Genomic DNA, 27,884 nt, shown 5'->3' on the forward strand with positions numbered 1-27,884 from the left:
CTCTAGGATCTAGATTGTCATCAAAATTTAAGGATGTTTCTCTTCCTCTCTCTCTCTCCCCCTTCTCTTTCTCTCATACTGGCCCTTGGGCTTGAACTCAGGCCCTGGATATCTCTCTGTCTCTCTCTGTCTTTCTGTCTCTCTCTGTGTGTCTCTGTCTCTGTCTCTCTGTCTCTGTCTCTCGCTCTATCACTTGCTCACTACTTCTTGGGCTTGAACTCAGGGTCTGAATCCTGTCCTTGAGTGTTTTTTGCTAAAGTCTAGCACTCTGCCACTTGAGCCACATTTCTTTCTTTTATGCTGGTCAACTGTTGATTGGAGTTTCACAGACTTTCCTGTCAGGGCTGGTTCAATTTGTAATCCTCAGGTCTCAGCCTACTGGGTAGCTAGGATTACAAGCATGAACCACTAGCTCCTGGCTCCTTTCTTCTATAAAATAGTATGGTATTTTCATATAACTAAGGCACAACCTCTTCTCCAACTTTAAGTAATCTCTAGATAACTTTTAATACCTAAAAAATGTAAATAATGCATAAATGGTTGCAATACAGTGTTACCAGAACCCACAAAACAAGAGGGCTTGTGGTAATGAGCTCTACTTTCCACATTCATAAATGGAAGAAAGTGCTATGTCTCATTCTAAAAGTTAGTGGAGACTAAGACTAATTATTTTTCCTTCTAGTTTATGGGCATTTTGAATGATTATCAGAGCTGTACCTTCCTCATTCTATACTGTATGCTAAATAACTCTGCTCTAGTAAAAGTGAGATGTTTTGAGCATTTAAATATTTTCATACCTACCAAATCAAGACTGTGTAAGCTACCTGTAGGGGGCCTCTTTTGTCTTATACTGAAAGGTTATGTTACCAGTGTTGTCAAGTAATCTGGATTATTCTCTTAAATCTTTAAAGTACATATCCAGGTAGATAAGTGGGAATACTACATGTAAACACTACATGAAGTGGTATGAAAAGAAAATCCAGTATATAGAGCTTCATTTTAAATTCAAAGATGTTGTATAAATAGTATTGTGATTGTGATGAAATTCTCAGGTGAAGGCATTCATTTGCCCCTTGGACTTAGAACATTCATGATGTGCATTTTATTTCAAGGGCTTCAGCTCTCTACTATTTTACTGAGTAAAACTGAAAAATTCGGGCTGGGGATATGGCCTAGTGGCAAGAGAGCTTGCCTCGTATACATGAGGCCCTGGGTTCGATTCCCCAGCATCACATATACAGAAAACGGCCAGAAGTGGCGCTGTGGCTCAAGTGGCAGAGTGCTAGCCTTGAGCAAAAAGGAAGCTAGGGACAGTGCTCAGGCCCTGAGTCCAAGGCCCAGGACTGGCCAAAAAAAAAAAAAAAAAACTGAAAAATTCACAAGCTCTATTATGTAGCCTTATCCAGTATATTTGCAATACATTTTCAGGATAAATGATAACAATGTTCATTTTAAAAAGAGTTACTAAAACTAAAAAAAGCATTTACTATATTACGTACAACATCACATTTTGGAAGTACTGTTTCATAAACAGGGTTCTACTGCTTGGCATTTGATTCTGGCCTCTTTTTCATTTGGATCATTTGTTATTACCTGGATTTTTATAGAATGCATACAATATGACTTAGAGGCTGAGAACAAAATACTAGTTAATATTACATTACATTAAATAGATCCTGTTAACATACATTGTTCAATAGAGATATGAATAGCTAGTGCCTTTAATCCTAGTTATTAGGAAGCTGAGATCAAATGATTGAGGTTCAAAGCCAGCCAAGGCAGAAAAGTCCATAAGACTCCACATCCAATTACTCGCCAAAAAATGAAGCTGGAGAAGAAAGGGAAGAAAGGAAGGGAAGGAAAGGAAAGGGAGGAGGAAGGAAGGAAGGAAGGAAGGAAGGAAGGAAGGAAGGAAGGAAGGAAGGAAGGAAGGAAGGAAGGAAGGAAGGAAGGAAGTTAGAAAAGAAGGAGGGAGACTTTTATGACTATAAAATATGCAAGGGTAATAGTGATGCGTATGTAACAATATGAACTTGAAAATTCCAAATATACTTTTTAATATCTTCATTGGTCATGTTTCTCTTTTTTTTAACCATTCAACAAATAAGTTTAAGAATACAATGAATTTTGCTAAAAAATGAATAGCTATCAGGAAAGAATATGTGTTAGAATACTAATGTCTAGTCTCCTCTAGCAGAGATATGTTCAAGATAGCAATTGTGATTTAAGTAATAACAGTGTGTTTCTATATTCCTACTTGATATTTAAACCTAAGGTTATTACTATCTCCTAAAATAGTAGGTAAAAGTGATTATTTTTTAAAAATATTGCAGATATTATATCAATAGAGTGTCATTTCTACTCTCATTTAAGGTGAATGAAACCAGCAATAAACTGACCACATTTTCAAAATGTATATGTCCAGTTTCCATGAGTTTCTACAAGTTTAAACAAGTAATTCTATCATTCTTTTGAGATATGTTTTCAAGAATAAAGGTAGGTGTTTCAATTGCTTTATTTTGTACTTCCATACCATGATATACAAAAAGAAAATTTTGTTTTGCATCCATGAAAAAAAATCAAATACCTGCTAAAACTACAAGAAAGCTATAGAAATATCATTTTATAATTTAGATACTGCAAATCTTACCTAATTCTCTCATGTATTTCTCTTTTATCATGTCCAATCCCTAATCAAATAGCTCAAAAGGGCTCATAATTTTTAAAACCATTCTTACAAGAAAAATAGTAGAAAGGGCAAAAGAGATTGATATAGTCATGAGAACAAATGAATATAAATAAGCCACCTATTGTGCCAAAACACCCCAAAATTCATACTGTCAATAAAAAGCATAAATAAAAGTTTGAAAATACTCGTTAGGTATATAATTTCTGATATATATGTATATGCATACCTACATGTGCACCATTTCTGTGAGTGAATAATTCTATTATAGGAAGTTTAACCAAAATTAAGAAAAATCGAGATACATGTTATGCACTCTTTATTTTTGCCATCTTTTATCCTATTGCATCCAAAGTTCATTTTATTTCATTTGAACCAGTATATAATAAAATAAATATTTCAGTAAATAAAAATGTTTACAGGTTTTAACACACACAAAAATAATTGAACATTTCTTTCTGTCCTCATGAATGTTATGTACTTATTGAAGAAGATAGTGAGTGAGTGTATTCTGTATTTTATTATTTTAGATAGTTTTTCACACTTTGTCAGTATTAAAAACTTTCTGATGAAATTATATTTATACAGAGGACATCAGATGTAAAAACCTTATCTAGAAAAGTATTTTGAATTTGAAAAGGCTGAACAGCAGAAGCTTCACTGAATTATGAAATATGAGGTATAAATGTAAAAGCACAAAAAATAAGAAATAAGGTAGAATTCAAATTTCATGATTTTTTCTTTTAAAAATACAACATTAGCTAATAAAATTTAAATAATGAAAGCAGAAAACACAAAAATCGTATTATGAAATTTGTGAAATCTTGAAAGACTGAAATTTACATTTCCATTATAAGTTTTAATTCACAGATTGCTACAAACCGTGTATAATAATATATTTAAAGAACATACTGAACAGCTTTCTACAATCTTTTATTAAGAGTTCCTGCCTGTAAGCATAATGCTCAAGGTCAAAGTTGAAGAAATTTTTTCTTGGGAGCAAAACTAAGAAGAAAGAACAGAAAAGCAATAAAGAATAGAGTTATTACAAGTCAGGGAATGTTAACTTAGGACATCACTCATCTCCATCATCTGTTTGATTTAAAATTTTTATTACAAATGATATCTAATTGCTGTAAATATTTTCCCACTGAGAGGAGACTAAAACAGATAAAAGTAATTTTCCTGAAATTTAATTTTCACAATTCATCTATTCCTGTCATTTAACCATTTGGGCCTTTTGAGCAGATCCCTGAAGTCTGGGAAACCATAAGAATATTCCAAAAGAACAAAGAGCAGCCCTTTGCTCTGATCCCCTCCATGGAAGTCATCTTCATTTCAATTAATTTACTTTGCCTTTATGAACTTAAGAGACTTTCAAGGAGGCTGACATTTCACTCATCTGAAAAAGTTTGGAATGTGACAGGGGAAAGGGAGGAGAAGTAAATCAAAGGAGTTAGCAATTTTCCAGATGCAATGGATTTTTCTTCTCTTTATTCCAAACAGAAATTTTAGGCATCATAATTCTTTATGCAAAACCACAGTAGCAAATACTGCTTAAGGCTTGATATGTCAAGAAACAAACCCTCATACAAGAAATAAACCCTCATACATACATCAGGACATGTATGTTCCTCAAAATAAATACAACTTTAAAATAGATGTGCCTGTCACTGAAAATGTCACTTTCATTGTATTTACTAGGTATTTTATGGGTGCAGGTCAATGAATACAATTTCAGTTTTAGATGTTGGGTAATGTTTTCCTTTTATTTTGGTTTTATATGCCTTGTTTATTTTAACTAAGTCATTGAATGCATTCATGCCAGCTTTTTCATTAAAACATAGTATTTATTAAGACTGTCCTCATGAGTATAATTTCAACCACACCGGAATATTTGAGTTATCGCCTTCAGCCTCGTGGTTTCAGGAAACTATGCCCAGATATTTCACGCAAATGCTGCTGGTCATTTCAGAAGAGATCTTCTTTCACTAAGTGGAAATTCACTAAAACATATAAAAGTTTTTTTAAAAATCTTTGAGGCTTGAAGATAAATTCTCAGCAACAGGGAATATGATCATTGCTTCTGGGAGCCAGAAACAGAAATGGCAGTTAGTGCCACAAAACACTCCGGGTCAATATTTCCCTGACAGCTTTGGTATCTTGACATTTTCCTCAGTGTATTTCCTCCTTTATCAGGTATCATTTTACAAGGGATTTCTTGTTAAACAGAACTAACATAAATCAATCTAGAACAGAGGAATTTGTTTAATACATTTATTCTTTTAAGAAGTTGCATGACCATATTTCATTGACTGGTACAATAGGGGAGGAAAAAGTCATACTACTAAAACAGAGTTTCTGGAACCTGGTGCATGGTAAACCTATTTAGTTTCTTCAGAGTTTCATTCTTAGATTTTAATGTTAAATAATAACAACTATTCATATAAGCCGGTCTCACTGTATATCCTGACCTTTAGCAAATCCACACACAGCAGCTTATTGTGGTATCCTTTAAATATGAGAAATAAGAACGATTTACTTTGCTATGAAAAAAAATAAAAGAGTACTGTATGTTACATGGCCCATGAAATATTGGCAGTGTGCTCTTTGGCTTTCATTCGAAGAACTGCGATACTAGAAGACCTCCTTTCAAACTCTGGCTTTGTTTCAAATGCATGTCCATTGGTAGCCCCAGTAAGAAGAGAGTCAGTGAAGAAGTTGTTGAGGGGCATGTGGCTGAACTGATTCTGGTGGTTTGAAAACCCTGTGTAACTGGAATCTGTCCGAGGCGAGTGAGAGTAAGGCGTCATGCAGGAAGACGTGTCACGTGGTAACATGCATGACGTAACCACAGAACCACCACTTGCATTTCCTGCCCACAAATTGTTCTGAATCTGGAATAGATAAAAAACAATAAGTATTACATTCGCACTTTCTCACTTGTGTCTTCTGTCTTAAATGCAATTTACTAGGACGGGTAAGCTACTCATTACTCGTCCTCATTCAATAGTCTGTAATTACAATCTAAATACATAAAACTGTGACTGAAAAATAATTATTCAAGAGATTTTGCTGTCTGTGTACTGGAATAGATCATCAAAGACCACATACCACATAAAACACTCAAAATACCACGTCGAACTCTTCTATATTCTATTTACAGTCATGATTTTTAAACGAACCTGGAAGATTTAGTCAATTTAATTAGATTTCTGAGTTCAGAAAAGGGGGGTCTAAAATGTGGCTTTAAGTCGAAGGATCATGTGCACTTTTCTAAACAAGATGTATTTTTTGCAGGTTCTCAAGTTGGACTCTTGGTGCAGCAGTTTTATTGGAAATAGCTGAAATTAGGCCGCTTAGTCTGTAAAGACATTTCTGATTAAATTCATTTTGGAAAAGATTTGCTCTCTGATTTTTTTTATATCCTATGGACTTAAATTGTTCTGAGATTATGACAAAAATAACTATGGGTTTTAAGCATTTATTTTATTATTCATATATGACACAGTGAATTTGAAACAGACGTTTGACATGTAAAACAAACTTAAATTCTAAAACATAGACATTAGCAAATGTTGAATGTGTAACTGCAAAAAATAGCAACAATACGATATCAGATGAGAATAATTTAAAAACACATTCTAGAACACATTCTAGAAAACACAATATATGTGCTGTGAAACTTAGAAAGTTATTTCCCCCAAATTCTCAGTTCATACTATTAAGTCTTCATAGAAAATAATTTCATATAGTATTATCACTAAATACAATTTCTCATAAATTAGCTCATAAAAGCAAAATTCAGTAGAATTTAGAGGATATGAGCTTTATATAGACAGTATCCCAAACAAAAACTCTGACCACCAGTATTACTAAAAAGCACAGAGAAAATAATGACAAGTGGCAGGAACTGTCAAAGGGGAAAAAGGAGGAAATGTAGCATGGAACAGCAATTCAGAATGATATAGCCTTAGGTAATGAAATAAAATTGTATGTTTTAAACTTTGGTTTTATGTTTACTTTTGGGTTTGAGATCTTACTAAGTACCCTAGGCTGGTCATCAACTGACTACCTTTCTGCCTTATCTTCCTCAAAGCTAGGATTACATGCATATCCCACCATACCAGAAGACATGTTTTCTACATCCTGATTATAATACATTTCAATTAGAATATGATAGTAATACATATGTTTCAAGTTCATAAAAACAAAACTGGATTCAGAATTTTGACTACTAGGTATGTTTTCTTAAAATGGATTTTTCTTAATGACTTCAGGGTAATGGAATCGCTGATGCAGTCATACAAAACCCAAATTTAATCTGCACTGGTGGTGATACCTTGTCTTTCATTTATAGTGCAAAATATGTTGGTAAATCTAACAATGATAGAGGTCATTCTGTCACTCAAAAAGGATGGTTTCACCAGTTTCAAAGCACAACAGGAAGCATAAACAAACCATATGTGTGTATGTACATGTATGTATGTGTGTGTCACAGTATGTTTGCCAACTATAGGAAAAAACAAAACAGGAAAATAGAGTTGAGGAAAACAATCCATTAATGCACATAAACAAAATTTTCTATCAAGAAAGAACATTACTGATCAGTAAACTGAAAAAAAATATTATAGAGTCTACTGTATTGAAGCATTTAAGGGGCAAAGAAATATTTTAATCTAAACTTCTTATCTGTATTTGATCAAGCATTTGATGAAAGAATTTCTAAGACATGAAAATGTTTTCTAACCATAGCAGATTGAATCTCATAGGTAGAAGATCTGGTACATATTTAGTAATATGTTCTGTATCTGTAATATCTCTTTCTCCCTCCATCCTTTAATCCCTTCATCTCCCTCTCTCTTTTCCCACCCTTCATCCCCTCAATATCTTTCATTTTAAAATGTTTGACTTGCTTTCAATGGACTTCAGCGACCTAGTAAATTTCCATAGGTTTAGATGCAAATGCTAAGACAGTTTAACCAATGAATTGTAATTTTAGCTCCTTTCAAACAATTGTTTTGGATATCGAAACATTTGATGAAGATGATTTTTATTATGCATATAACAATTGTCATCAACACTGCAAGTCAAACCTGATCCTGGAAATATAAAGAAATTGTGTACTACCATACACAGTTCTATGAGTTGCAATTGCTTTTTTATCTAATTAAAATCCCCTCTGTGTAAATGGTGGCAGGATCTACTGTGGAAACAAACTCATGATTAGTAATCACAACTCTTCCCTTTACTGGAGGGCTAAGAGAACACACAGGTACTGAATGAAATCTACAGAATAACTGATAAATCCATGAAAATATGAAATTTGGACAGATATATTTTACATCAATAGTCAAAATTTCATGGGAAATTTATGCCAAGGTACCTACAGTTAGTGACATAATTTCAACTCTAGAATTGCTGTGCTAACAGAAATAGACCCTGCTGTGTCTATTTATCTGGATAGCTTTTACTTTCTCTATCAAAACACATTCCCCATCATAGATTTTTTTTTTTACTTTATATTTTTTATGATTCACTAGGTCAGCTTGGGGACTATATACCAAAATGATGATGGTGGTGGTGGTGATAAAAATAATGATAACAATAATACTACAGGCAATCTTGAAATCTACTGCAAGGAGGAAATATTTTCTATGGCCTCTCTTCCAAATGTAAAAATCTTCTACTACACCTATCATTGTATTTACTTCCCATGATAAGAAGCAATAGTGTTTACTATAGTGCTTAAAAAGAAAGAAACAAAAAAGCAACATTCCATTTTTTTCTGGAGAGCTCTATAAAGGTGAACTATCTTACTCATGTGACTTTATTTCCTTAAACAAATGATCTCTTTCAAGCATGTGAACATATGAAAATCTTTTCAGGCAGCAAAATCTTCATGTCTCATTACTCCAGATACACCTCTTTATTCTTTTAAACTGTATGATATGACTTCTGAGCTCCATAATTCATGCCATGTCCCTCTAGCTATACTTGAGTCCTCAACTTTCACCCTTGTCAACACATGGTATCTATAATAAATCATCAGTGTAGAAAAATGTGGCAGGTATTATCTTTGCTGTAGATCACCTGCTTCTATTAACATTCGAAGGAAATACCGGATTAACAAAAAAAGTTGTTTTCTTTAAGCTTAAGTTGATGATGGCAGGTTCTCTCCTGCTACATTTTATTCTAGGTATGCATATGGAAGAGTAGTAGAGAGCAAGTTTTCAGTTAACCTGCATGCAAGCTTTAACAAATTGCACTAGGCAAAACTACAAATTACTTCTCAAAAGGTAAGCCCATGAAAATCTCACACTCTGAACTCAGTCAAAAAAATATTCCTGTTTCGGGGTGTTTTATAGATACTACAAGGTTAGTACCAAACAACAAAAGATTTTTTTTTGAACTCTGAAACTGTACAATATTCAGGTTCCTTACAACCACATCTTTCCCTTGTGTGTTCTAAAAAGAAAAAGTAGGGAAAATAGCCTTCAAATTTTTTCTTTTGTTGTGTTTAAAAGAAATGAAGAACTTAAATAAAACATTTCATTTATTAATGTGCTTCACAACATTTTTTTTTAAGTTCTAGGGGAATGTTCAAAGCACTGTCCAGGGAACTTGGCCAAATACCACCCATTAGCATGAATGGAAGTTAGCTGACTCACTCCCCTCCACTTTGAACATGTGCTCCTCAGAGTTTTCCTAAGCAAATAAAAAACGGAACCCTTCACTATCCTATAATTTGGGGATTGGTGTGGAGGGTGTTTTTTATTTCATTTTTTCAAGCTGAATTCATTGACGTTTTATTTTTCTTCAAGAGATTGAAAGCAAGAGAAAAAAGGAGAGAAAAAATACACGTATCTTTTAAGAGTTCCTCATGCTGCGCTAGATTCCCCAGCACCACATATACAGAAAACGGCCAGAAGTGGCGCTGTGGCTCAAGTGGCAGAGTGCTAGCCTTGAGCAACAAGAAGCCAGGGACAGTGCTCAGGCCCTGAGTTCAAGGCCCAGGACTGGCCAAAAAAAAAAATAATAATAATAAATAAAATAAAATAAAAATGAATTGAAATATTATGATAAATCATGGCTATGAAATGATACAGCTCATTTATCTTAGAAACTTGTTATGAATATGTTCTTTATGACCAAACTGCATTAGTATCCTAAACATGGTGTACATTTCTAATATGTCTGTTTACTTTAAGTGTAGTGGTTTTTAATACTTTTTAAAAGCTTTTAAAAGAAATATGAGTTGTTTGTCTTAGTTGTAATGTAGTATGGCGTAAACTACAAATCAAATAGTTTTATGATAAGATTTTATATTTTACATCCTAATATTAGTACTATGTAGAAGATACTAGCCTTTTGTATTTACTACAAATAATAAACACCATGAAACTATGTGCCAAACAAGCTTTTCTAATTTTAAAGCATCTACAAAAATTATTGCTTACTAAAATTAATTTATTTAATATGAATGCTCAATTAAAAAGACAAAGTTTGGGGACTTAAAAAGAGGTACTTGTAAAAAACAAAATTTATGGACTGTAAAAGAGGTACTTTTGATAACCTTGTAGCAATATCTTATTTACACTAAAATTCAAAAGTTGATTTGTTTTTCCTCTTTGACAATGTTTACATTGACCACGCTATATTGTTCAAAATTTACCATATACATTAATTTCTACATAATCACTATGTAATTTATGTATCAGAGATGGTACAATCTCTTAACAATTCAAAGCATTGATACTTATATTAGCAGAATAATTTTTAATGAAATTATTATATACTTTACTATCAAGTCCCTTAAAAGTTTTAGGGTGGAAAAATATGAATAAGAATCAGATGCTTAGTAAGTTTCAGATATTTTTACTCATTGGCTGACTTTAGAATCTTACCACCTTTTCTCATTACTACATTCATGAGTTGCTAGCAAGAAGAAAAAGTCTACATAGTGAATTTGCTACCAGTGACTAACATACACTGGGTTAGTTTAATTTATAATTTTTATTTTTAGATACCACTTCTCATAAAAATGAGATCAATTCAGTATCTCTACATATCAGGCCTTTTTTTGGTCAAAAATACTTAAAATGGTATGTGAACTATAAGGATTTTAAAGTCAATTTACATTTCAAAAATTACTGAGGTAATTTTTCAGTAAAAAGTATAAAACTGAAATGATTAGAAAGCTTGGAAGAGAAAGATCTTATAATAACTACAGATTGTCACTTAAAAATTCATTTTAGGAATATATTGAGAAATTTGAAACAGGGAAGAATGTTTTTTTGTTTAATTTAAAATATCACTACTAGATGTAAGAGTCATAGGAGAATGACAATTTAAGAATAAAACTACTTAACAGAAAAGAAAAATCACTTCTGTTAAAGCAAAACTAAATCTGTTTCGTGGGAAATGAAAATACCTGGAAATTTTCAAAATAACATCATATAACCTTCTGTAAGTGTTTATTAGTCAAATAGTACTTGAAGGATCCTCTAAGTCAAAGCTGTAAGACCATTAGTACATTTTTTTCTTTTCTTTTACTGTTGAATGCATTCTTTACTTTCATAGTAATTGTCATCATTAAAATGATTCTTTTACAGGAAATCTCATCAGATAGACTTTGAAAGAAATCTTCCCAAGTGAACTTATTTCAGAGGGAATAAAATAACAACACCCAGTCTTTGCTATTTTATTACTATGAAGCAACAAGGTTCGTGTGGAATGTTTTCCAGACATGTGTGACATTGTTTTTTAGGCATTTTAATATGTGCATGATAACAACTGCTGATTCATCAGTGCTGGGTACATTACTAATGACAGCTTCCCAATTACAATAAATCCAAGCATACAAGAAAAATATTTAAAAATATAAATACATAGTTTTGTGTTGTACATTCAAAATGGACAGTGCCTAACCCATATGAAAATACATTAATTTGCAGAAAATAATTTAATCTCAGCATTCCTACTTAGAGTTACACATTAGCTCTGAACTTTATCATAATATCCTGCCTAAAGCTATTGATTTTATTCATCTTCAAATTATATTAGCTGCAAAGTTGGAATTTTACTTTTCTGAGTTTTTACAAATCAATTGCATTTGTATAAAAGATTGTTTATTTAAAATTCAATATTTGTCAATAAATATATCAAAATGACTCGTATGTTCCAGACTGAGCAGCATATCAGAGGGGAGGCCGATGAATTCTGGAGTAAGCAACATAGTGAAATCTCATCTCAAAAGTAAATAACTAAATAAAAATTACAAAGAAGTATGAGGTATGTAAAATTCTTGATTAAAGGATCTCATAAGTTCATACTAACAAGAGGCATGGGAACTGCAGAATTTAACGTGTGTGTGTGTGTGTGTGTGTGTGTTCACTGACTTGCTTCCTTTAACGTCTTTATCTTGTATCGGACTCTTCTCAGTTCCCTCAAGATGTAGCTCTTATATTCATGTTAACCTTGGCATTGTGTAATAATTTATTTTTATACCTCCTTTCATTATTTTTAATCATCTGTTTCAGTTATTGCTTTACTTTCCTCTTAAAACATAAGATGAATTTTCAATGAATTACAAAAAAACCCCAAAATATTTATAAAGATGTAATGAATCCAGAGCTTTAACTGAAATCACCCATTATAAGCAAAGAAAGAAAAAAATTTAAAGATGCTACTGCTGGGTACTTGTGGCTCACGCCTGTAATCTTAGCTAATAGGGGGACTGAAAACTGAGGATTGGGTTTCAAAGCCAGTAGAGGCAAGAAAGTCCATGAGACTCTTATCTCTAATTATATTAAACACCAGAAAACTGAAAGTAGAGTTGTGGCTCACAGTGGTAGAGGGCTAGTATTGCACAAAAGAGCTCAAAGACAATGTCTAGGCCCAGAGTTCAAGCCCCACATCTGTGTAACAACAACAAAGAAAGCTGACACTGTGTACATAATTAGGTAACATTAAATTAGAATATGTTCTTTAAAAAAAAACCTTAAGTTTAATTATTTCAAAATCTTCCCTAGAATATTCTTTACATCTTTAAAGTTATAGGGGCAAGATATGCCAATGTTGAAAACGCTGATCAAGATGCACTGTATAAACCTACATAAAACTTTCATATAATATGATTGGAGAGACTGTTGAAAATTGCCTTTCTTTTAGGGGAAATAAGAAAACACAAGAGCAGCATTGGTACGACAGCTGTGTCTCATCCAACTAAATGAATTATTACAATGGAAATATTAATAGTATAAAAATGTGTAATTGTAGTAAATAAAAAATTAAATTTCAAAAAAATAAAAAAGCTCAATGCTCAATGTATTTAGGAGTGCCTGCACTTACTGGATGCTGAGCAAATGCCTCATACACTCTGCTTAGTTTTAACATTTATACACATATGTAAGATTTCTTTGTTTGCTGTTCAGTACAAGATTGTTAACGTGATAGGTAAACATTCTACATCCTCAGCTGAAATATTCTTTCTTCATATCCATATCAAATATGTATATTTTGTACATTTAGTTCAAATGTATGCAAGCACAAAAATCATCTTAATTGAGGAATGCAGATTCTCTTAAATTTTTCTATGACTTTATGTACTTTTATTTACAATTAGTTACAGACTGTGTCAAAGCAAAATAATTTAACTAAATTGTAGTAACATTTTTATTCCTTCATCCAACAAAGGAGATATATCATGTGACCACCTCATAAGTCACATTCATTACTCAGTGTACCAATTATTGCTATATTATTAATAATTTTTAAGCCAAACTTGTGCTTATTTGTTTATTTAAATATTTTGGAGAAGTGGGAACCAGTAGCTCATGCCTGTTACCCTAGGTACTTAGGAGGCTGAGATCTGAAGATTGTGGTTCAAATCCAATCCATGTAGAAAAGTCTAAAAGACTCTTACCTACAATTAGCCATCAGGAAACCATAAGTGGAGCTGTGACTCATAGTGGTAGAGCATTAGCCTTGAGCAACAAAGATCAGGGACAGGGTCAAGGCCCAGACTCTTAGTTGAAATCCTATGACTGATGAGAAAATTAAAGTATGTATGTGTATATATATATATATATATATATATATATACATGTATATGAAAAAGAATAAAAATAATTTGCAAAATGTTCTCCTCCAGTCCTTAAACTGTTACAATGTAAGGGTGAAATGTGATATGTTCTGCATTTCTTATTCCTTCATTTGTCTTTATGCAAATGTAATTTTGAAGATTAATACATAAATGGAAGAAAGGTAGGGAGGGGTGGCTCCTACCACAATCATATGGAAACTAACTTCATTTTTAAAAATTATACAATTTCAATTTTTGGAATATTTTACCTACTCATGACATTGAGTTTTAGTGTGTTTTAAATTATTCCAATGACTTACAAAATATATATATAACTTGAATCTTCCTCTTGATATATTCAAGCTCCAAATGGGATATAGTTCTATGTATAAAACCATGAGTAAAACAACTGGAAACAAGATACTGTGTTAGTCCCTCTACACATTTGGATTTAGTGATGATTCTGTGTGTACTGAGTAAAACTCTCTTCAAAATTCAAGTGAGAAAAACATTTAACCTCTTCTCTGAAACTTCTGGAGCAAATATTTTTTATTGTGACAATATAACTCTGGTGACTTGTAACTATACCCAAGATACTTAAGGTTGACCTAATCTAACCTTCAAAGTCAAATTTGACCTTTTTATAGATTCTTAAATAGTGAATTTATTCAGATGAAATGAGTTTAAGTGCTACAATATAACATAATATTTAAACTACATATCTACGGAGATGTAGATAGAATTAATTAAGACTAATAGATATGATATAATAATCACTTTTTATTGAATACTAGTGTACAAGGTAAAGTCCTTTGAACTTTGCAGAAGTTATTTTGTAGAGTACAAACATCATGTGAATTTTCATCCCCACAATTCTCATCACATTTCCACAAATGAAAAGTGCTATTCCAAGAAATTAATTCATTTGCCAAAAATCTGAAAGCTAAAGTGGCAGAAACATATTTGAACCATCTATCACACTATGAATCCTAGAGCTAGGAGCTTCCAGAAGCTCCTAGACCTTATGTTAATGCCAGGCTTTCCTCAAACCTCATGACTCATCTACATAGACTTTAAATACAGGTCTTTTTCATGCAGATATATTTCTAATCCTCACAACAGAAAAAAATATTACCATCTCCATCAACAACATTCAATTACCATTTTACAAATAATGAATCTAAAAAGTCACAAAGCCAAAGGACTTATCCAAAGCCACTTAGCTAGTACAAAATAAAATTAATGTTCTTTAATCCAAACCTAGCCTAACAGCATGGAAACAGTAATCATTATCAGAATGAAAGCTGTTTATTATTTTCCAGAATTACAGGTTAACAGAAAGTTTTTCTCACCAAAAATAGTTTAAGATTTGGTTTTCCTTTTATTATCTTATAAATGAGTATCAAATGTAACATACTTTCTTTTGCTTTTTTTAAATTCATAGCTAAAATCATTTCTCTCAGTAAGACTGGTCTAGTTTGATCAAGGAAGTGGGCACAGAATTGAGTATAAAAATTACCTAATTTGTGATCTATTTACAAAGCAGAAGGTTTTCCTTGGATGTTTTATATCTTCTGATCCAAAATCAAAATCTAGCAAATATTTATTGATAAAATAAAAACAATATTTAAAGAAAATAAAATTACACTGAAAAGAATCTGCAAAAATCTGTCAGAGAAGGCAAACTTAATTGCTTTCGCTCACAAGGCTGGTTATAAGAGTAACTCAGCTGTTTATTGAAAATTGATTGTTTTTGCTGTGTAACATACAAGTGAAGAAGTGTTTGAAGTAAATTTATGCTTTTGTTTGCATTTATTCAGTAGTTATGTAAGTCACTTAAAACTGCAGTGATTCGAGGGTGGCTAAGAACACTTCACATTGTAAATAGAAGGAAGAAGTCGTGGGAAACCTAATGCAACACCGTTGAGAAAATGATGGGCTGACTGAGGAAGGAACAAGAAACTCTGAAGAGAATATATGGGTTGGGCATGGATAGCTTTAGCACAAGCAACTAATGTACTGTTAAAATGTCATTTAAAAAAATATTACTTCAGTGCTAGGAATTGAACTCATGGCCTCATACATGAGAAGCAGGTATCTGTAGACTATATTTCAGCCCGAAGTTAGTGTTTCTTTTTCCACAGCACTGGAAATTGAGGTCAGGATTTTTCACTTGCTAGGCAAGTGTTAGTCCACTTGTGCTATATATCCCAAGACTCCAAATAAGTAAATAAATAAGTAAAAATCCCATGTGCTGTGCAACAGTGGATCCTCTGATTTAGCTGAACCATAATGCTGCCTCAAATGGCAAGTCATATCTTGAATGCATCAAAATTTGCAACCTTAAAGTATCTCATATATTTATCTATTTGCTATCTAAAATGAGCAGAGTTCAAAAAGTCTAAGAAGTACCAACACTTAAAATACTTTTATACATTTTAAAAATGGAAGCAGTTTTGCATCCTAAAATGATGCAATGTTTTGGGGGTCAAAATTAAATTGTTTCATTAAATGTGGAAATAAGAGGCAAAATGGCATGAAGAGTTGTTGACTATGGGACTTAGAAAACCTGTGCCTCAGAAGAAGTGGAGTAATTGCCTGCCTTGAAATAAATACCCAGTTGCTAGCTGTTGTTTTACTGTTATTATTTCAGTGCTGTTGTTACTACAGTATAATGAAAAACAGTTGAAACAAAATATTTTAAACATGTTATGAGCATTAATCAATGTTCCTAAACAAACATGTGTTGTATACATACACCTTTATGTGAGGTACCACAGTTGCTTATAGCGATTGGGATTGAGGAGAACATATTCTAAACCTCTGTTTTTCATGAAGTTCTGTGTATGTTTTTGTTTTACTGCCAAATCGTTAATTCTTTATTTCTGTCCTGCCTCCAACGTTTTCTAGTTTCCAACTTTTCTGTAGTTAATAATTTTCTTCTGTAATTAGTAACAGTAACCAAATTCAATGTCTTAATGCTCTGAGTTGTTGGATTCTATTTCAGTTCCTAATTCTCCCATTATACTTTTCTATTTTCAAGCCACATGACAAAAAACAAAAAAGAATCAGTTTCTCTAGGCTGAAGCCTAGGAGACATAATCTTGATGTAATTATATTTTTCAAACAATCTAAAAAGTTTGCCACATATTTTTAAGTTAAAGGAGGATTCTCTCCTGGATTTATCCAGTATCAACAGCAAGATATTGGACACAGTCAATTTCAGAATTTTTGGCAAGCAAACAAAATGATTTACCAATATAGAAGAGTCCTATTGTCTTTTCAGTATTCATTTTATGACCATTTGTGAATTTCACTGTCAAAAATAAATTCAACATAATTTCTCTATATTTCCACATTTTGATATAGAACTGATGGTCATGAATTATAGGGAAGACTTAAGGAAAATTGATTCAAAATTCCTATACTTTGTGGGAGGAAATGTTTAAATGAATCATTTGTTAGAGTAAAGACACTATCAATGTATAATTTAAGGTACCATTTCTTTTCTGTTTAGCTACTAAGCTGTTTCATTTTTTTCAACTATTTTTTAAAACTGTGAGGCAAAGTAACAGAATGACAAAATAATCCTAGAAAACAGTGATCACTAGTCAGCTTGTGTGAGACTTACATAGATACTAATTAGTGCCAGACCCTACTTTAAATGTTTTATTAAACATTGAAGAAAGACAAGTCAGAGGTAAAACAATGAATATCTCAGAACACAGGAGTAGAAACCAAAAACAGGATTGAAAGGAAAGGAAGAAAGACTGAAATATAAGGAAAAACAACATGACATATCATAGCCAAATGCTATTCATTGAACTTACTGTTGGGACTGATGGAAATTCATTTCAAAAGAGCTCATAATTTGTTGTATTGTTTTTCCTGAAGTGACCACAATCAGTAGTTCAAAATGATGTGATTTACATACCTACTGTCTCAGGCATCTCATTCATTGTTTCACTGGCTATGGATATATTGTCTGCCCCTCTGAACAGAATTGTAGATTCAAATAATGCAATGCAAACAATGCAATTCAAGCCTTAAGCTTTTTTAAAATGTAACTGATTAGTGACTCAAATGTTTAAATATACTCACTGTGAAAAATTGTTTTATCTTACACATGGGAATCAAATTTGATTCTGTGCCTCAATTTCCTTATCTGAGAAATGAAGCTATCTAATCATGACATAACACATAAGATCATTTTTTTGGAGGTTTAATAAATTCTATGTGTAACCAGATCATGGGGGGAGGGGGTGACAACATTGTCCACAGCTTTAAGGCACTGCAATCCTTGTCCTCAGTGAGGACACAGGAGAAGATCCTTAAGGCAGTTTATTGAGAATTCAGCCAAATCACTGAACAGTATGGAATTAACAGATTTTCACTAGCCTTATAATAAGTAAGCAGAAGCATATTTGTGCTTTTAAATAGGAAAAAATAAGATGATTGCTTAAAGGTAAGTCTTAAAAGAGGAACAATGTTACAATCAGCATAATACACTTATTCAAATAGTTGGCTTAATGTTGATTCCTTGGGAAAGGCTCAGTGGTAAATGGTCTTTATACACCTCTACGGAAAGAATCACTGATGTGATCATAGAACCAGCTCTTAAGCTCAACTAGGCCTTGCTTTCCTAACTTAAAAAGAAAAGAAAAAAAAAGAACTTGAACAAGGTGCTCTCTAAAGACTCTTTCATATGTGAATTGCCTCAAGAAATTTGGTGAATTTATTTGGAAGAGTGAAGGTACCAAAATAATATTTTACGGAACACTAGAGACATAGAACACAGGAAATTAAAATATTAAAGCATTAAATTCAAACTTATGGACTCTAATTTACATTTTAAAAGATTATCTTTACAACTGGGTGATGTGGTTTCAAAGCTATCAACATATTTTGGCTAGCAAACAAATTTTCTTTGTGTTTTTAAAACAGTATCTTCAATTGCATAAAACATTGATAAAAGAGAAATAATGCACAATATACATGTTTCTACCCATGTATCCACCACACAGACATTTCTATCATTATTACATACCAGGAAAAATAACATAAAATACATCAGAAAGGCAACACACACACACACATACACACACACCACACATACACACACACTCACACACACATTAAGTTATGAAAAAGAAATTAAAATGAAATCAAATTAAAATGAAAAAATTAAAAGAAAAGAATTATTAGTGTTTCAATACAGGTAAGAGAATACTGTGAAGAGAAATCATTCTTATGCATGATTAATTTTTCAAATGTATACACATCATAAAAAAAACTAAATCCCTAAGCCAGAAAGCAGTATTAAGCCTGAAAATTTTTTAGTGGAAAAAGATATTCTTAAATAAAATTGATGGGCTAATGGCTCACATTTAACTATATTTTAGCAAAGTCCACACAACACTAGCTACAAAGGCCTTAACAGGCAACACAGTATTTATTTCTACAAGCGAATGAAAGAAGAGTCTAAATAATGTGTACAGTAAAATTTAAAAGAATTTTGTTATTAAATGATGCTACCTCATTAGTTCCAATACATACAACATCCAAAAATACTTTTTAAGTGAATGAGTCTGAAAGGAAAAATAAAACAAAGACTAGCAAAAATGCAAAAAATTGTCTGAACGTGAAAATCTTATTCTTGACTATTGTAGAAGGTATTAGGTACCCTGGGACTGTGCTAACCCTCCAGGCTTATACAAACCACACCTACTTTTCTGTATCAGCACTGTCATTTACCATACCTGTGGGTAGCTGTCAGTCCTTGGCAAAACTGAGATATCATAGGTGGCAGCAAAATGGCTTTTAGCTTGCTGTATTTGACCATAACGTTCCCTTTTTCTCCACTTGGCCCTTCGATTTTGAAACCAAACCTAATTTTGGGGAAAAAAAAAAGATAATTTTATCTGAGAAATACTTTAAGAAAGCAAAGGTAACCGTAAAGATTTCAAACCAGGTGGGAAAACCAGGTTAACAAAACAAGTTACAAACTTCATGTTAGAAAAGAATACCAAAATTTTATTCTCTCATACCTGATGTCCCGATGTGTCTATAAGGTAATATCATTTAGCAAACAGTCAAGAGACTTTCAGCAAACATATTAGATACATCAGTGTCTTTAACTATTTGTGGATAATGAAAATTATTTAGACTATATGGTCTCCCTTACATTTGCACATGATAATGGGTAATCCTTTCCTAATATAAAACCAAATTATGATCTGGGCCTATTAATAATTTTGAAACATAGCTCAAACACTTTTTTTCTGAATCATGCCTATATTTAAATAATAGCATAAAATTAAAATATTAAGGTTAGATGTAAGACATATGGCAGTAGATACTTATATCTTGACCATTGAGACATAGAAAAAATAAGATTCTATATTATATTGAGCCTGATAAGAATTAGGTAAAGTGACATCAGTGTGAAATTAATCTCTACTTTTTAAAATTCATAAATATAATGATGACATGAACTCTATCATATATGGAAAATGCTCAGATACTTTCACAATTATCCATCTAGTTTAAGTACTCATAATTAATGAAATAATTTAAAAACAAAAGTAATATTTTAAAATTACCAGGAATTCCTGGGGGCAGGGAGCACTATCAGTCCACTGAGCTGTTTTCTATAATTTCTCTAATTAATCTATTGGAAATATTGATCCTAAAAAATTTCTCAGAAGGTTCCTTAGTTCATACTTTTATTTCTCAAGAATCTCCACTGTAATGTTGTGACCTATTAAAAAGCACATACTGAGAACTATGTTCAATATGAAAAGTTTGATTTGTTTTCCATGAACATGATCCAAGCAGCTTTCAGAAATTATTTTAGCATTGTTTATACAACTATGTACCAACATAAAATGATTAGGGAAGAAACAGGTAATCAAGTATGAAAATGAGCTCAAAACTTGCATACACTGTTTCTCATATTTAAGTCTAACTTTACCTACATTACAGAACTTTAGTTACATTATTCCTACTCCGTATAAATCTATATTGAAAATTTGGGATGGAAACTTTTAAGAGTCTTAAGGAAAAACACAAGAGCTACCTGTTTAGTATGCACTCCTACTACTCTGCTGGCAATGAATAATATTTACACCCAGGACTTGAGGGGGCAAGCAAAGTAAAGCTGTTTCCAGAGACAGGCACCAAAAGCACACGAAGAGAATTTAGTAAGGATGGATTTTACCCTGTAGGTTATTATTTGTTTTTCACATTGACAACAAAGACTAAGAATCTCCTTAAAAAGAATGGTTACCTGCACTCTCATGTGAAACGCAGGATGGAGAACAAGCTGAGAAAATCAGATTTAGATTGGCTCTCTACACATGTCCTCAGATAAAAATTAATCAGGACATAAGAGGGAATATGCGTGGTGCATAGCTGATCACTATATGTAAACACATTTTTCTATGGTCACAAGTATAACTAATTTAAATAAATTTGCACAAGACAAAAATAACACATGCAGGACTGATGTTAATGTTGGACAGTTATAAAATTCTTCATTAGGACACACTACCTATATATTTACTTCCTGAACTAAGATAAAATAACCATTTGCTTCTACAAACTCTAGCAAAGATCTGCTGCTTGTTAACTCTGAACCACCAGATGTTGTTTTTAATGACACACGGGCCTTATGATGGCATGATCTTAAAAAAGGAATAGTTATTACACTTGGAAGAGCATTTGTCACCTTTTATTCATTTTTCTCTCTTGGCTTTTTAGTATTTTCCTAGAGTAATAAAAATAATCCCTAAAAATAGGCCATTCATTCTTTTACTTCTTACTGTTGCATTTGACACTCTTCTAATAAACTAAAATAAAGGTCAAGAATATCAAACCTATCCAAAATAAAATATTCTTGTAAAAATATTCTTACAAGAATATTTTATTTTTACCTTGTAAGGGAGAATTTTATACAGTATATTTTCATTTTTCAGTTCTTTTTAAAAATCTAAGTACATTGCACCTTATTTGACAATTTGACTACTTTTCATAAATGATTGAATATATGAAATAATTACTTTGGGCATCACTTGGAAAAACTAAAAATTTACCTATAACTTAGAAAATAAAACAGGACAGTATGTAGTGACAAAAGCTGAGAACAGAAAATTACAAATGATCTATTTAGTGTTACTTGTACTACATTTATGAAGGTATCTTTTGATTTTGATATACAGAACGATCGAAAGTTTTTTTTTCTTTTGTTAACTCCTCAACCTAAATAAAACTATGTATGCACTACTAGACAAATAATTTCAAATACCTGGTATATAACCTCAAAAATCTCCCAGCAGTTGAAAAACTGTTTAATTTAATGTCATGATTACCGTATAAATTTGGTTTTGACCTCTTGGAAGTTTCTTTTTGAGACCAGAACTATGTTATTACTTCTGTTTCTTTGTAAATGACTTTTAAGCTTTAAAGTTACATAATGTGACTAGACTTATTACGCTTTGTGAAAGTTGTTAAAATTTTTACTAATAAAAAGGAATTTTGATAGCCCTACAAACATATACATTCAGTTGTTCTATGCATTCGGTGGGGAATCAGATTCTTCCTTGATGACCCATTGCAACTAATAATTTACTAAGTCCTGCCATCTTTCCACACCACCCATCCAGAACTTCATTTGGCGCCCTACCTGCACCCTGGCTTCAGTGAGTTCTGTTCGCAGTGCGAGTTGTTCTCTGACATACACATCCGGGTAGTGGGTTTTCTGAAAGACCTTCTCCAGCTCCTCTAGCTGCAGGCTGGTGAAGGTTGTTCGGTGTCTTCGCTTTTTACTACTGGATACATTGCTGTCACACTTATCCCCAAGTTCATCCAGGTCGCCTTTCTCTGGCATCCCTTTCACGGGCGACATCCGGAGGCTGGTGCAGTTGTCCATAGCTCTGTTCAATTCGGTGTGAAGAGGCTGTCCCTCTACTTTGGTGATCCCATAGTTCACTGCACCCAGAGGGGGAAAGAGTGGTGCTCAGAATTGTGAAAAACATTTCAAGAAAAGAATCGTGTAGAAGCAATTTAGAGCATAAAGAAATAGATCTGCTAAGGATTGACTGTGCTAGTGTAAAAGCGGCCATCAGAGTACACAGAATGTACTATTATTTATTTACTGTGAAACAGCCTTAAAATAATTTTAAAATGTGTACATCCAACTGGTAATTTGTCAACATCCACAGTATGACTAATGTATAGTATATTCACATAACATATAATCATCTAGTCTTAAGAAAGTAAACTAAGTGATCATGACATTTGAAAATGAATGAAACATAACGTGTCATATAAAAGACAAAACTAATCGACTCATGTGGCTCAAAATATATATTTCAACTTTAAATACTACCTGTACACCAATATCTTCATCTTCCACTCAAAAGCTATTAACTAAATCTATGTGGGACATTATTTTGTTACAATTTTAATATTTTTAATTGAGAACTGTCAGAATTCATAAATTCCTTGAAAAAGCCACATATTAAATTAAAAAATGAATCTCATCAATTTCTCGAAGTGTTTTTTAATAGAAAAGAATACTTTTTTAAACAAACTACTTTTTAACTCATCTCGCAGATCTTTAATTATTTCATTTCTGTGTAACTCAGAAATTTTAGGAAAGAAAGTTTTAGTGTTTACATTATGAACGCATAGAAATTAAAGCATCGATTAAAACGTTACAAAGGCTGACATCTGGCGTTGTGTTAAAAGGTGTTTTAATTTTGGTAATTTCCTTCAGATTTGATTGCATGCTTGCAACATGATATAAAACAAAAATGAATCCTACACGCACATGAATACACACACACACACACACACACACACACACACACACACACACACACACACACACATGGTTATATACAATGAAACCGAAGTCATTTTTGTTTTGTAACAAAGTAAAGTCAGTCTTGTCAAACCAACAATTTTCGGCAGAGGGATCGTACTTGTACTTTTGTTTTCATTTGCCTCTGCTTTGTAAATCAGTCCCCGGAACATATTTTAAGAACCCGTTGATGGACAAACATGTTCAGCTTCTTGTCTATACAACGCGAAGTCCTTGAAGCTTGCTTGTAAAGGAAGGTGCTATGCAAAAAATAAATATAAAGAAGGAGCGGGGCTTAACAATACGGGCTTGTCTCTGGACGGAGTCACCCCGGGAAGTGCGGCAATTAGGAGTGGGGGAGGGGATGCCGTGGAGCCGCAGAGGGCATCCCAGGAGAAAGACTGGATCTTTCTACAGGAAATAGGACGTTTGTCCTAGGGCACACAATTCAATCCCTCCCGGTTTAAAAAAAAAAAAAATCAATCCTAAGCGTGTGATATTTGCTCAAACGTTAATAGAAGTTGATGGTAAATAGAATCACTCATTTCTCTTCTCACTTCGGGTTTCCGACAATTTAAAATAGGACTAAAGTCCATCTAGCCGGTACAGCAGGTCATTAAAAATCCATTAAAGATCCCCCCTTCTAATGACTTTATACATACACTTGAAAAAATCCCAAAAATACGACACTGTGGTCTCAAAGGCAGCAAGAAAGTCCAAAATTTAGAGTACTGAAAAATTAATGGATCCACTTTTCTAATTAAATGATTGATAAAATAACTGCTTGTCGCTCGCGTCTTTGATACAGTATTAGTGTTACAAAGGTAACTTTGCTACTCGGAATGAAGTAAAATATGAGCTGAATTTGAAGCTTCTATAGGACTTTTTTTAGTAAACAAACTCTTTCCCACAAAGCAAGAGTGTTTGGCAAGTTGTTGTTTTTTTAAAAAAAACTTCCATTAAAATAGGGGGTGGGAGCTTGTTGTAAATACTTCACACTTAATTCGTTTGTTATTTTAAAGCAGTCCGCTCCTTACAGCTTAACTGTAGAATATATACAATGATAAGGAAAAGGACTCTTGAAATTGTAAACGTGCTTTAGCTGTCGAGATCTGAAATAATAGGTTTGTATTGAATTACAAGATAGAAAAGATAGATGGTTTGTTTTGATGACATTTGGACTTTGAGATACTTCGGCATTCAACGTTGAAGATTTCACCCTGAAGCCTTCTGAAAGGCTTAATAGACGACTTTTAATGTGGAGTGAGGAAAAGACGCGGCAGAATCCGAAAGTGACTGATTGCCTCGGAGATTCTTTGCCCCCTACGCAATTGAAACTAATTGGTGGAGTTTTCAACAAAACTTCAGGTGTTTTGTTGGAAACTCAACCATAACAACAAAAGAAAGCAGAAATCACAAATACAAACTATCCAGCAATACGTCCAACTTCAAAATTTGAAAGAGCGTCAGTCCTCGGACAATTAATTTTTTTTTCACCTAAAACACTCAGATTTCTTTCTTCCCCCCCCCCCCCCCAGATGCTAGGGACTTCTAATATGGACACCCCAGGTTCCCCCGCCCCGGGCGTCTCGCTCGCTGCGGGTGGACACGCGCCCTCCGCAGCCCACAGTCTTCGATTTAGCGCTTATCAGTTTCCCCCGGAGTCCTAATTACAGCTTTCCTATCTTGACTGCGAAATAAGAATCGCGCTGTAGCCACTGTGTTCAGGATCTTTCCTTTGCACCCCACCCTCCAACCCATCGCCGCCCCCCCCCACACCCCGCAAGTCCACTACAGGGGTAAAGATCGCCCTACTGTGGCACCGTTCCGCGGCCTCTCTCTGCCCAGCTCCAGCCCCTCTGGCTCCCGCTTTGCTTCCTCCCGCACCCGCTAACGACACTGAGCTGTGAGAAGTTCTAGAGCGTGGAAAGGGCTGCGTGGCGGGGCCGGGCTTCTGGGGACTCACCACTGTTGTCCTGACAGGGCGAGGTCCTCTCCAGGCGCACGTGATGCTCCGCTCTCGGCAGCGGCCCGAAGGCCTGCACGCATTTGCCGGCCGACGCTTTGCTGTAAAAGGACTCATTGTCCAGCGTCTCCATAACGTGCTCCAACGCGCCGCCTGTGCCCATGTAGAAGTCACTCGTTTTACTTGGCGGACTCTTAAGGGCAAACTTCTCGCTCAGAAACTCCATAATCCTGGATGGCTTGTCTGGGAGTTGTCCCGGCGAGGAGTGGAGAGTTCACTGGAGGGGGGGGCGAGTGGGCGGGAGGAGGGAGGGCCACGGAGGAGGGAAGGGGAAGCGAGCTTGAGCTGGGCGACGCCGGGAGCTGCCCGGCTCCGAGCTCCTTAATACGTCCCGGCTGGAAAAGGGGGCACCCGAAGTTGCTTTTATATCTTGAAACTCAGCTGGGCTCCTCGGGCAACCTCCCAGTTCTAATGAATATGAAAATAGGCAGTCGACTTAACTCCACCCCGGGGCCCCCCTCCGCCCCCACCCCACCCCCATCTCCCCCACTTACCCAGGCAGGGTGCGTCCAGGCCTAGGTTAGACAGACAGTTCCATTTCAGACAAATGCCAGGAGAGACAAGGCCCCGACGCCCAGAAACATTGTCGCCTCAAACAGCGGATTGGCATTTTGGAAGACTTTTGGTGAGATCGCAGCGCAGTGAACCCTCCACTCCCGGCTCCGTGCGCCCGCCGGGGGCACCCGCCCCACACCCCATGTCCACCCCGCCCCCAAGCCAGGCACTCACCACCAGAAAGATTTACAGAGGTATCTTAAGAACTTGAAAGGAAGTATTGGTGCAAACGGCTTTTATTTCATCTGTAGATGGTTTACGTGGAGCATCCACATTAATCCGAAGCCCAAAGAAGCCGGATCCGTCCATTGTGAAGGAGAACGGCAGGCTTTATAAAGGGACAGAGCTTCGCCTTCTAAGACAAACCAGCGCCCGGGGTCCGCGCCATGTCAGCGCCTAAAGAGGCCAGGCAGGGCCTTTTCCTTTCTCTCTAGAATGCGGCAGCGTGGGGACATCGTGGGCATGGGTGGGTGGGAAAGGGAAATAGAGCAAGAGCCACTGAAATGATTGGATTATTCCACTACCAAACTGTTTCCCCGACTCCTCTCCACTTTTCCTCTTGGGCCACGATTTTGATCATCAGACCCATGTTATTTTAAGACAAATCTCTTGTGACAAGTGCCTCGGAAAAGCCAGAGGAAGATTCCTTCCACAACCAGGTTTAGGGAAGAGGTTGGGCCTTCAGCTTGCTTGGTGAAGGGGACAACCGTTGTACTTGGAGAGTGTCGCAGCGCAGTGACATTGCAAAGCGCTGTCGGGGTGCGGGGGCGGGCGGGGGCGGGCAGGGACGTCTTGTGCAGGGGACAGACAGGGAAGGGCAGGGGCTGGTGGCACAGGACTTCGGAATTGAAAGGTCTGGGTTTAGGGTGACCTCCAGCTTCCAAGGAGCCGCTGGCGCATACCCGAACAGCTTTCATTGCCTTGGGCGCGCGAAAGCAGTCCTTGGCAATGAGCCCTTTAACCGACAGATTTGATGAAAACCCCACAGGTTGTGTGCCCGGGAGGTCTCGGCGCGTGTGTCCTGACACAGCGTTTCTTTGCCCTGCGGGGACCGCCCCCCCCCTTCTCCAAGCAACCTGGCAATTACACGTGATCGCTGACATGCTGGGTATCCCAGATTTGGGAGACGGGAAAGCCAAGTCTAACACAAGCGGGCATCCATTTGGGTTCGAAAATTTCACTACTTTTCCGCGTCTTGGCTGATCCGCTCTCCACCTAGTAGATTCCTCTTTGAGACTCACCCTGGCCACAGCCTAGGGAGGAAGAACAATTCAGGAGGCAAAGCATACCCCACAGCCGCAGCTTAGCACTGCCCTTGAAGGCGGGGCCGACGAGAAAACGCAGATCCCAAGAGTGAACTGAGCGGAAGGGCCAGCAAACAACAGCCCTGTGAGCGATCCAAGATCCACCCGAGACCGTCGTCCTGAAAAGCGGCGCAAGCTCACTTCCCGTGAGTCTTGTTTGGCGTGGCCTTGAGCGCTCCTGCTCCGACGAGTTGAAGTTGTCCCTGGCTTTGCATTGCTGTATTATTAATGGGAGCAGGACAGCTAACACCAATAAGAGAATTGTCCCATTTCAAGACCGTGCGGGAGGGAGAGGGAGAAAAGTGTTGGGGGTGTGCCTGTATGGGGCCTGGGCTCCTTGAAGGGGAAACGGATAGCCTCTC

The 27,884-nt window shown here is 35.2% G+C and overlaps 1 protein-coding gene across 1 annotated transcript; it reads right to left on the reverse strand.

Annotated features, from left to right (window-relative positions):
* Positions 1-3,661: 3,661 nt before the first annotated feature.
* On the reverse strand, positions 3,662-26,544 carry Alx1 (ALX homeobox 1). Its single transcript, XM_048358656.1, has 5 exons — positions 26,158-26,544; positions 25,604-25,880; positions 22,456-22,760; positions 19,532-19,660; positions 3,662-5,583 (listed from the first exon to the last, which is right to left on the reverse strand). Exons 2-5 carry the CDS (start codon positions 25,827-25,829, stop codon positions 5,263-5,265), a joined length of 981 nt encoding a protein of 326 aa, XP_048214613.1. The 5' UTR covers positions 25,830-25,880; positions 26,158-26,544; the 3' UTR covers positions 3,662-5,262.
* Between the last annotated feature and the right edge of the window lie 1,340 nt (positions 26,545-27,884).

The sequence above is a fragment of the Perognathus longimembris genome, chromosome 1, assembly GCF_023159225.1.
Source record: "Perognathus longimembris pacificus isolate PPM17 chromosome 1, ASM2315922v1, whole genome shotgun sequence".
Classification (NCBI taxonomy): Eukaryota; Metazoa; Chordata; class Mammalia; order Rodentia; family Heteromyidae; genus Perognathus; species Perognathus longimembris.

Bases quoted from the DNA above. Each gene is read 5' to 3' on its own strand.
- Alx1 (XM_048358656.1), bottom strand. From the start codon at position 25,829: ATGGAGTTTCTGAGCGAGAAGTTTGCCCTTAAGAGTCCGCCAAGTAAA. The intron at 22,761-25,603 runs GTGAGTCCCCAG...CTCTGGGTGCAG, and splicing joins GCCCTGTCAGGACAACAGTG to TGAACTATGGGATCACCAAA. The intron at 5,584-19,531 runs GTATGGTAAATG...TATCTATTCCAG, and splicing joins GGACTGACAGCTACCCACAG to ATTCAGAACAATTTGTGGGC.